The sequence below is a fragment of the Episyrphus balteatus genome, chromosome 2 (assembly GCF_945859705.1).
Source record: "Episyrphus balteatus chromosome 2, idEpiBalt1.1, whole genome shotgun sequence".
In the NCBI taxonomy this organism is placed as follows: domain Eukaryota; kingdom Metazoa; phylum Arthropoda; class Insecta; order Diptera; family Syrphidae; genus Episyrphus; species Episyrphus balteatus.
The window spans coordinates 86,355,232-86,367,731 of NC_079135.1; the positions used below are offsets into that span (position 1 = coordinate 86,355,232).

The window sequence follows — 12,500 nt, forward strand, 5'->3', positions numbered from 1 at the left end:
GTTTTGTTGTAGTTTATTTCCTAGAGTTCTTCAGAAATGAAGTAAAATCATTGATTCAATGAAAACAAAGGGGTAGAAATGAATAACAAACCAATCTGCAACGTTTTGGCTATTGTTACAATACTAGCTTCCACAATTTTGATAACTGAGACGAAATTAATCTCCAAGTTTGTGAGTTTTATTGAAGAGTTTACGAAAGTCGAGCGTCTTTCTTTTCAAAACTTATCAAAATCATTTCCTTGCTGATTTAAATGACGAATTCATAAAAACTAAATCGATTTCACTTTCAATTCCAATGATTTTGTCAACTGAAAAATCCTCATTTTACTTGAAAGCTGAATTCAATGAAAATATTCTAACCATAGTAGCATACGAGCATCTTCAACACGTCCGAACCAATAAAATAATAATTTTTCTGAACAATTCTTCAAAAAGTTTATTGGTATTGAAAAGCGTATTCAATTTCTGCTGGAAAAATAGCATGATAAATGTTATAGCTATTTTTCAAGACTTCTGGACATCTTCGACTTACTACAGCTATACTCATTTCGGAAGATTAGAAATTGAAGAATTCATCTGGAGCAAAAATGAGTCGGTTGTTTTTAAAGATCGAATGAAAGACCTTCATGGTGTTGTATTGCCTGTTCTATTCGGAGGACTAGAACCTGGACTTATCATGTCGGAAAACGTCAAAGGTGATAAGATCATTGGTGGCTATGTGGGGCATATTTTCCATTCCCTAGCTAAGAAGCACAATGCCAAATTAAACACTTCAAATGTTAATACCTCATTCTTACTTGGAGAACTGCTTTCTCTTGTGGCAAATGATAAAGTTGAAATGTGCGGTGCTTTTTCTTTAAGTCTACAGGATCCGATTCAATTTTACTCGTTCCCATATATCAGTTATGATTGGTGTGTTATGGTGCCCATAGAGTTACAAATCCCAATCTTTAAAATTTATGCGTTTATTTTTCATGGGGATGTATTTGTTCTAACAATTTTGGTGTTAATTATGCTCTCTTTATTGCTTGCTATATCTTTAAGGCTCTCTAGACCATATCAGCCCCTGAGGACTCGTGATTTTTTCATCAACATTGAATGTTTTCGTGGAATACTCGGACAGTCATTATCCCAAGCACCAGGAACTTCTTTTACAACTAAAATCATCTATTTGCTAACCTTCTTTTTGGGAATCATAATAGTTACTTTATATGATGCATTCCTTCAGTCTTTTATGACTGAACCTCCAACAGAAAATATAATAAGAAATTTAAAGGATTTGGAATTATCTGGTTTAAAAATATACATTTCAACTAATGACTTCAGTACTTTGTTGAATAAAGAACCCTATATCAAAAAGTATGCAAATTCATTTGAAAGTGAATCAAACTTTAAAACATTTATCAAATTTCGAGATAATTTAAATACTAACTATGCCTACTCGTTGAATAGTGAAAAATGGAAGATTTATCAAAAGCAACAAAATTTCTTTGGCAAACAATTATTTCGTTGATCTAAAGAATTGTGTTTTTCGAAAAATATACAAGCGTCTTTTACTTTGAATGAAAATTCAATTTTTAAAAATATTTTGAATTTTCATATTTTTGAAATTCATTCAGCTGGATTAATGGATTTTTGGAGAAGAAGAACATTTTATGAACTAATCGATACTGGAAGAGTTGGGAAGTTGAATTTTACTAGCACATTGAAGCTTCACCAGCTGAAAGTTGAAGATTTGAAATTTACATAGATATTAATTGGAGTGTTGTATGTGTTCGCTACGTTAATTTTTATTGGAGAAATTTACATTTCAAATTAAAAAAATTGGTCCAATTAGTACAATATTTGTTGTACAGTAGTGGTAAAATAAAGATGTTTACTTAGGTAGTCAATTTAATTGCGTTTGAAGTTTTTAATTACGATATTAATAAGTAGGCACTATTTATAATATGCATCGTCAGTTTTAAGATCGGAATAAGTCCATTTTGCAAAATTGTTGGGAAAACTAAAAAAAACTGAATAGCTTCTATAATTGACTGTTTTCAGATATTTGACCTTCAGATAAAATAAAGATTATGTGGATTTGAGTCGAATGAGGTACAAATTTTATTTCTATCGGTTTCTAGTAGACAGCTATAACGGTTTAAAAACGCTAGACTTATTCCGTTCTTAATACTTACGGTTTGAAAATTCACCCAAAAGCCAAATTTTGAATGAAATAAATATATATGATAGAGTTTGAGTAATCAAAACAAAAAAGTGTTATACATAGAAAAACAAAAATATTTGTTGTGGTCTGTTTTTTACTTGAGTAAAACAAAAAATGAGAAAATAAAGATAGGTTCCAATGGTCATTCTTCGGCTAATTTTCAAAAAAAAAAAAAACTCAAAAAATCGCTTTTTTTACTTATTTCATGTTTTTTTTTACTGTTTTGGTATTCAATTTTTTTTTTATTAAAACAAAAATTTTCCGATATTAAATTCGATTTTCTACAACAAGATTTAAAATCAATTTATCAAAATTATGATTTGTTTACGAGATATATTGAAAAAACCAAAAAGGGGGATTTTGCACCTCTATATATTTAATTTCGACCCTCTCATTTAATAGCACTCCGTGGTTTTATCTTCTCTTATAATCCATCAACGTATTAATTAAAACCCGTAAACGCCTTAGTTAAGGCAGAATCAGTAGCCTGAAATCCTGGATTTATTCTGTTCTTCAAACTTATAAAATTTTTCAAGTCCTGTAACTTTGACCCTTAAAATATTTTGTTTCTTTGTTTTTTTCTTCATTTCAGATGATTCGTCTACGCCTTAAGATAACATTTGTATCAAAAAGTCAATTTCGAAAAAAAAAAGGACTTATTCCGTTCTTAAAACTGACGATTCAATTCATGTACAAACCAATCTTCTTATGAACATTTCTTTTTTTCGAAAATCAGTATACGAAAAGAAAGGGCACCTTAAAATAAGTTGAAGCATACTTTAATTCCACCATACTTATAAATAGGATTTCCGCTTAAAATAAGTGGAATTAACTTGAATTCTGTTAAAATTCAGATGAACTTCATTTTATTTTAACATGAATTTCCATCTTAAAAACCGAAAAAAAATTAAAATTTAAAAATTATAGTCAGAATTTAGCTTTAGTTGCAGTTTGTGATGCTTATTTCCAACAGGCTGATGTCAAAGCACTCACTTTTTGACTCAACAGTTGTAGGTTCGATCCCCAGTGGCTGCAAGTTTTTTTTTTAATTAAAATGATTCCACATAAAAATAAGATGATTTTCCGCTTAAATTAAGTGGATTCTTTTTAAATTTGTGCATTCAAAAATTTAAGAAGATTTGTCTGCTTAATTTATGACGGTAGTCATCTTGGCGCAAAAAAAAAACGCTTAATTTAATGTGGAATCCGCTTGTTTTAAGGTGGTCTTTTTTTTCGTGTGCCAGGTACAGTTAGTTTTAGTCCTAAGCAAATTTCAATTTCTCCTCTAGGGAATCGCCCAAAACTGTTAATAATAATTACAAGGTTTGAAGAAAATCGCTTTTTTAGTTTAGGTTGTAGCTCGAGGTATATACAGATACAGACAGATGGACAGAATTGTCGGACCCACTTTTTTGGCTTTCTCCATCATCGTAATGTCATGTCTGATTATTAACTCGAGTTACTTTTTCTTAAAATGTTAATTAATAAAAACAGATCTGAAATTTCTTTGAATTTCTCTGCAACAGACAATTAAACCTGTTAGAGCATTTATTTCTGTTTCAATATAAAATTTTATAGAATTCTTCAATTCCGTTACCTCATAACATAACACGAATTTTCTGAATTCATCATTATTACAAATGAAAAAAGTTTTAAAAGAAAACTGATTTGTTCGCAATATTTACTCATTAGAGATAAGACCATTTTCGTGGTAATTCTTCTTTTGTAAATTTCACCAAAATTTGTGTTTGAAATTAACAAAATCAGTAGATAAAAAAAATTAAATAAAAAAAACTCACCTTGTTGGTAATGGAAATGCCGCAACCGATTCCCGTCTACTTCGACTAAAAATAGCTGCAGGAATTTTCGATATTGTTACAACTGAATGCCGTCGACCTGATGGTGCCTTCGACTGTGACAAAGTAGCCAAAAATGCGGCTTCATTTGGCGAAGGTCCAGAACCTTCGCCGCCTCTTTCGGAAAGTCGACGCACTTGACTGGCTGTAATACCCTCGGTAACTTGTTGTGAGGGTAATGAATGTTTGCGGCTCTCTCGGGGATCTCTCCATGGTGACAGAAGGTATGGATTTACTGGTGAATCAATGTCCAAACTTGCTCGATATGTTGGTGTACCAGAACTACTTTGATCATCCTCTTCTGTTGCACCTGATTCTTCGACCACAATTAATGGTTCTTGGTTCTTGGATGAACCAAATGGTGAGAACGATGAACGTCTCTGACGGAATTTATCTATTTGAAAATAAAATAAAAGAAAGAAAAAACAATTTATTAGCATAATATTTGAAATATATACAATATTTTAGGGTAAAATTTTGAAAGTCATAAGGCAGATGACGTAAATTTATTCCCAAAAGGTTCATAAAACCATAAATCTACATTGAATTGTAGAGATGTTTGAAGAAATCATCCCAAAAATACATTGCTTTGAATAGAAAATAAAATAGAAAGATAGCAGGAAAATATGACAAGCAATCAATCATTTTTGAAGAAATTTTGAGGACTAGGGGTCATGAAGGATTAGACAAGGGTCGAATATTATTTATATTTTATATGTTGGCATTTTTAAAAAGAGATTTCTTAAACCACACGTAAACAGGGTGATTAAAATAAGATTTAATAACAATTTTACTTAAAAAGATATATTTTTTTTTATTACCACTTTTTTTACTTCAATTCAGTTAAAAGTTCCGTTAAAGAACTAAAAGATGCCAAACACAAATCTAACATTTTATACTTAAATAAACTTCAACTTGAAATAAATTTCAATGCAAACAAATAAATAGAGCTTTAGTGAAAAATACTTAACATAGTGTAAATCAACTAAATTTTCAGCGGTAAAACTATTTCAAAAAATTCTCTATACTTCTTAATTTTGAAATACCAATTCTAAATAAAATATCATTTAAAAAATGTTTAAAGTTAAAGTAAAGATTTACAATAACACAAAATTATTAAAACACCTTTAATTGATTGAGTTCAAAATTGAAAGAAATTTTATTTAATTAAATTTCAATTAAAATTTAAATGCATTTTAACAAATAACTTGTCATCATCAACAAAATAAAAAGAACAAAAAAAAAAAATTAATAAAAATACAGAGGTAAATTAATGAAAGTGTATGACATATTTGTATTTTTTTTTTATTTTTTTCATTCGTTTTGCTGATGATAAAAAATAAATTGTTGAAATGTATTTATTTAAATATAGGCATTAATTGAAATTTAATTAAATAAAATTTATTTTAATCATTTTTATGTAATTGTAAAAACAATGTTATATGTGTGCATTAAAAATAAACTAGTTAGTTTTAATATACTGAGGGTAAAAATTAATGGAACGCTGATGAAAAGTGAAATTTTCATTATTTTTTTTTAATTAGGACTAATATAGTTTGATCGATTTCACATAATTTTAAGAAAAATTTAATTTCCATAACTTTTTTCATTTTTGAAAATGCTGGTTTTCATTAAATGGTTTGATTTCAATTTCACCTCAAGGCTCTATCAAATTTTGAACAATTTAGGACTTCTTGTTGTTCTCCCAATTTCATGCTTTTATGAGTAATGAGCTTACTCATAATGTTTTAGGATGCCTTTTTGACTCTAATCTTAGCATATCTTGAGAATACTCCATTTCTATGGGTTTAAGGAGAAAATCTTAACTTGAAGTTTAAGATCAAAGTTTTTTTATGTGAGTTTTCCGCCATCTTGAAAAATGTAATAAAATTGTTTTTTTTTTTTACAATAACTCCAGATACAAAAAAATTTGATTGGAATGCTTTTTTGTAATTTGTTTCGTGTTCTACAATTTTGTTACTATATAGGGTGTCCAAAACATTGCCTAATAATAAGGACAAGAGTTCGACATTTTTATCCTAAACCTAAAATATTTCATTGCACTACAACGATAAACAACATAAATGAAAATTTATACATCAAGTTTCATAAATTTAACATATGTTGAGAGAATTTCGATTTGGGTGTTCCTCTTTATTTTAATCAAACAAAACTATGTATTTATTAAAGTGAAAACTTCTTTAGTATCGTAGTGATTTGAAACAAGATGAAACGAAAAAGCGACAGGAAAAATCAATTGATTATAACTTTTTTGTTTTAATAGATAAATGAATTAATTTTTTTACTGTAGATAGGTAATTAAATAAACTATAATTGTGCAAAATTTCATTTAATTTAATATTCGAAATCCTGAGATAACGATAAAAAGATGTTCTTTTTCTAAACACGTTATATCTTTTGATCTAGGGCACATGACAATTTTATTTAAGTTTAATACGCATGCGGATGATATTAACTTTCATTTGATATATCAAAAACGTGAAAATTCCTCAAAACACGTATGGAGATCTGTTGCCGATGACCAGTGTAGGAAGTACCGTAATCTCAGTTTTAAATTTAACTTTAAAAAATTCTTACTTTTTTTGTAGGCATGGTAGAAACATGATTGAAAAGTCAAATAATAAAGCTTTCAGATGATTTAAAATTCATTATTTTTTTAATTTATTAGGTTGTCATATAAAAGATATGGATTTAAAGGTGATGGAATCAAAATAAGGTAAATTTTTTCGATTTTTATTTTATGCAAGAAAAATAATTTTTGAGGTGAATTGCACACATGATTTTTTTTAAACATTTTTTCTAACTCACATAGTTTTTCATTTTATTGTATCATTTTAAATCACCCTGCATGGGTTCGAATTATGGACAACTCTTGTGTTTTTGACTTCTGTAAAATTTGAAAATATTAAATTTGTATTCCTGTCTTAGCCAAAGGGTTATTAATGTCATGAAAGTTAAAGCAATGAATTACAAAATCCAGGAATAGATTTTCAATTTTAAATACAATGTACCTAATAAATAAACTTTGGTCAATTGGTTGAGGTAATAATAAATCCTTTTGCAACGACATGGGTCAATATAAATATCAACAATTGAATAGAAAAAATAAATTTGGGTCCTCAAAAAGAAAATAAAAAAAAAACGGAAACCGCAACCAAAACCACACTCTAAAATTTTTATGTAATTATTTTGTGGTTAAAGTACGAAATATTCTTTGAAAAGATATCATTCCAATCTGAAAAAAATATACATTTTCATTATATCATTCTTGCATAAAAAAAAGGGTTTGTTTTCTTCAATTAAATTTCCGAAAATAAAAAGATGATAATGTAGAGATCTAAAATCAACATCTCAATTGGTTTAAGGGTATAACCTTCTTGTCATAATTTTTTATTCGTTTTTTTTTTTTTTTTTTCTTATTTTGTCAAGATTTTTGTTTCATCTCTTCGGTTGATAAAAAAAAATCAAGAATGAAAAGTTTTCTTAATTTAATTATGTTTGAACACTGTTTGAGAAGGACTCAAATCAAATACAATGTCAAACCTAATTTTGTCATAAAAAAAATCGTGATTTTTTTTTTCAAGTTCTAATTCAATTAAAAAATAATTGGTGTCGAAACTGTCAATCATCTTAAAATTATTAGAATTTTAATTAAGTGAAATAAGTTTACTTCAAAGTTGTTGTTTTTTTACCACCTAGGGGAAATTCTAGGGGAAATTCTTATTAGATGAAAGGATTCTTTAATCATGAATTAATTTCCTTAATCAAGGATTTATTAACAAAATAATTAACAGATCTATAGTTTGAACAAAATAAAGAAACAAACAAATAAATTCTTAAGATACAAGTGGAATTTTAAGACAAGAACGCAATTTCTATGCATGAAATTGCAGCTCAAAAAATAACAAAATGTCGTAATCCTTAATCTTACACACATATCGTTGACGTTAGATTTTGTTCAACTGCATACACAATGTTAACATATCTACATACGTCCACATATACACGTATTGTAGATATTCTGAAAAAGTAGAACTTCCTAAACGAGCATTGCTTCTATATAAAACTCCCTTACTATACTTTTCCAGTATGAACATTTAACGAAACTAATCGGATAACATTGAATAAATATTCAAACAGATTTACCAAACCAAAAAAGGATTCCCTTCTCAAGTGCATCAGCCACAAGTGAATTGATGTGAAGAAAGAATACCTTCTAGAACGATAACCGAAAATCAAATCACATATCAAATTTTCAAACATCACAATTTCAAAGGAAGTCCTTAAAGGCGATTAAGTTTGGAAATCGATATTCTATACTTCTACACATAAGGATAACGAGTAGGTATGCATTATTTTGTGGCTGATGATCTACTTCATTCACTCTTAGGTTTTGCAATTGAATTCCTTTTTGTAAGCAGTTTTTGACATTCTTTCATTAAGTAAATATTTTAACCAGGTGCTTGAGTTCAAACAATTGGAATTTAAGCAACTAGTTTACCTGAGAAAATATACACATTCGCAAACATTAAAATCAAGAAACTCAAAAATACATAATTTTTTGTCCAGTTGAATGACTATTCTTTACGGAAATTAGATGAGTAAAATGTTAATGTCCTCAAAAAAGAACTGGGTAGAATACATTTTAATCTTTCGATATATAATTTATTTACACTCTTTGAAAATACACAGATTCATAGAATGAATTCTGTTGCAACGAAAAATTTTAAGCTGACCTCATGATGACAACATAAGATGACAATACCGTTAATTTATAATACATTCAAGGATATTGCAGAATATATAACAGAATAAATGACTCAATGGAATTGAATGTGAAAATTGTATTTGGCTTTATAATGAGATTAATTTCCATTCGTTTTTGTATTTAAATAGGGTAAAAGCGGGTGAGATGGCATACCTTTTTTGTTTTTGTCATATTTTTCAAAGTAAACCACATTTCATATTTCTAACAATGCAAAAATGTTCTATATTCAATATCCAACGTATCGTTTGTTTTACAGAATTTTATATTTTAAATTTATATTTTTAAATTAATATAGAAAAAAAGTTTAAAAAAAACCATCTCCCCCTATAGGGTGGGTGAGATGGCGCATGAGTTTGTTTTAGGTTTCTATTGCCAAATTCATTGCAAAAATGGTTGAACGATGTGAAGGAGTCAAGCACCAATGCATGCTGTATAATAGATAGCAACTAGTCGTCTTTTTTATAAAATTTGAACTTGGCTTAATTACTTAAAAAAATATTTTGAGGGTGATATGGCACATGCTAAAACTATACTCAATTCAAAAATTCTAGTAGGGAATGCGCCATTTCACCCTCAAAAAACTGCGCCATCTCACCTTTTTGTGCATAACTTATATTCGTAAGCACCCATAAAAAGCAGATAGAACTAGAGCTCAGATTTCACACGCAATGCATAACTTATACTTTCTTGTATGTATTGGTGTATCAAGGGCATCTAAGATCCCAACAACTCACAAAATATCGGAACAAAAAAAAAAGGGAGAAAAAAAAATTCGAAAAAAATCATCACATGATTTGCTTTGAAATTTTTTTTTATTTTTTGTATCACAGGTAAAGAGACGATTACTGGCTACTTCGATTCAAAATATTTAAAGAAACCTAAAAATATTTTTAGTACATTTTTAGAGCAATAAATGTAAAAGATATTTAAAGTGCGCCATCTCACCCGCCGCGCCATATCACCCGCTTTTACCCTACCACTTTTGCTCACAGAGAAGATAAAATAAATCAACACGTGGCAGTCATTAAGGACACTGAGTCAGCTTTGACAAGGTTTTTCATTTTAATATTAAGGGAGACCAAGTTTAAAGCAAATGAAGTAAATAATTGTGCAACATTATTTCATTAATTGAGAAAATTTTCGTGGTTTGATTTGACTTACTATCTAGTTACTGGAAATTAAATTCAGGATTTTTTGAACAAAGTGATAAAATTGGAAAGTACGAAAAAGCTGACAATTTTTTGAAGTTATACTTCTTATGGGAGGGTGGGTATGAAAATTTACTTTTTGACAAGAATGTCAAAGGGATTATGACGCGATCACCCTGGGTAGCAGGGCTGTCGTTTCACCTTTAGAGTAGGCAGTACTTTAGTATTTAAAAATGCAGTACGCCGCAGTACGGCAAACATAAAACACACAACTCGTTGCAAGTTACATGTGGCAAGTTGCATGTGGCAAGTTGTATGTGGCAAGTTGCATGTGGCAAGTTGCGTGTGGCAAGTTGCATGTGGCAAGTTACATGTGGCAAGTTGCATGTGGCAAGTTGCATGTGGTAATTTCCATGTGGCAAGTTGCCAATGTTGCAAAAAGCTCACATTTCAGCTCAGCTCACAGTTCAGCTCAAATTTGAGCTAGGTACCATAGCTTAGCTCATTCATATGAGCGCCCCAACTTCCAACGCCTATATCTCGGAATTTTGAAGAAAATGAAAAAAAATTTTTTTGATGCCAAAAGGTAGCGGGGACTCTAACCTACATTTGGGTACAACTCTCATCCATGTAGGTCCACGCGTTCTCAAACCGCGAGAACTTAAAAGTAAAAAAAAAATAGGCACGATTCTGAATAAATAGGCATGATGTGGCGGTTTAGGCATGGAAGGCGATTTTTTAAAAATCTGACAATGTGCAAAGCGTAGGCCCATGACACAAGCTATCATTTAGCATCACTCCCAAAAATTGCTCTCAAGCGGTTTAGCTTCCAGGAGCGTTCAAAGATTCGGGGATTTTTCGAAAAAAAAATTTTACCCTAACTTTCAAACGCGATTTTCTCGGAATTTTGAAAAAAATCGAAAAACCGGATTATACCACTATCGGGTAGCTGAGAATATAACCCTTCATATGGCACCACTCCCCTGTCTCTAGATCAAAGCGTTCCAACGCCTAGCTATATCGCGGAATTTTGAAGAAAATGAAAATAAAATTTTTGATGCCAAAAGGTAGCGGGGACTCAAACCTACATGTGGGTACAACTCCCATCCCTGTAGGTCCACGCGTTCTCAAACCCAAAGAACTTAAAAGTAAAAAAAAAATAGGCACGATTCTGAAAAAATAGGCATGATGTGGCGGTTTAACATGGAAGGCGATTTTTTAAAAATCTGACAATGTGCAAAGCGTAGGCCCATGACACAAGCTATCATTTGGCATAACTCCCAAAAATTGCTCTCAAGCGATTTAGCTTCCAGGAGCGTTCAAAGATTCGGGGATTTTTCGAAAAAAAAATTTACCCCAACTTTCAAACGCGATTTTCTCGGAATTTTGAAAAAATCGAAAAACCGGATTGTACCTAAATTTTTTTTATGATAAAAAAAGAAATATTTTACTAAAAAAAAATAGAAATATATTTACTATTAAAAAAACCAAGAGAAAAGATAACGAAAAATTATCTGTCTTATTTATAAAAATATTCTGTGAAATAAATTTCACAGAATAAATTGAAAACTACATAGACGCAAGGAGGATGAAAGAATTAATTTATTGTTCACTTGATAAAAATGTAAAAAAACGAATTGTGGATTAATTAATTTAATAATAGAAGTTAAAAATATCAAATGAAATTCATTTACATATACTGAATGAGAAGTATAACTTCAGTCGCGTGTACATGTGTACACACACTCTTTTTTTTTTAATTCATAATAGCTTTACTTCTTGTATATTTAATCATAATATTATTAAATATTCCAGAAAATAGTTAAATCTACCAGAAAAAAAGGTTAATATACCAGAAATCAGGTTACCTCTGTGATAGTTTCTCTATGTTGTCCTTGTTTCACAGCCAACACCTACCTATCCACGGACAATATCAGAACGGAAGCTAATATCTTTTGACCAAAGTCTCGAAACAGGTTTAAAAAAAAAAAGATGTGAATTCATAATAAACAGGCCAATGCATTTAGGTAAAAAAATATAATTCCATTTTTTTTTTATGTTCGCCAAAACTCCAAGGGGTACCCCTTGCCAAAAAAAATCCATTTTCAAAAACTTCGTCCACATTCATCGAGTGAGATATGAAAAGAAAGGTCCTTATAAACTCTATTCATAACTGAAAAAATTATTTTTTCTTAGAGGTCTGGTTCCTGAGATATTTCCAAAAAAGCATTTCTTGTTCTTAAATTCCGAAGGCGATGTCTTTTGACCAAAGTCTCGAAATAGATTTTGAATAAAAATATGAGTTCACAACAGGCCTATGCATTTAGGTAAAAAAATACAAATTCATTTTTTTTTTTTTGATTTTCAACAAATTAAAATGCATTTTCAAAAATTCCCTCCAAATTAATCGAGTGATATGTAAAAATAAAGGTCTCCTTGAGCTCTATTCATAACTGAAAACTAAAAGTTTCTTGGAGGTCTCGTCCCTGAGATATTTC

The 12,500-nt window shown here is 29.7% G+C and overlaps 1 protein-coding gene across 1 annotated transcript in view; it reads right to left on the minus strand.

The window, feature by feature from the left end:
- The window catches only part of LOC129912190 (uncharacterized), a 68,584-nt gene that overhangs the window by 17,664 nt on the left and 38,420 nt on the right, over positions 1–12,500 (minus strand). The window contains exon 3 of the mRNA XM_055990335.1: positions 4,009–4,459. Coding sequence (XP_055846310.1) covers positions 4,009–4,459 — 451 coding nt within the window. The remainder of the gene's footprint in view (positions 1–4,008; positions 4,460–12,500) is intronic.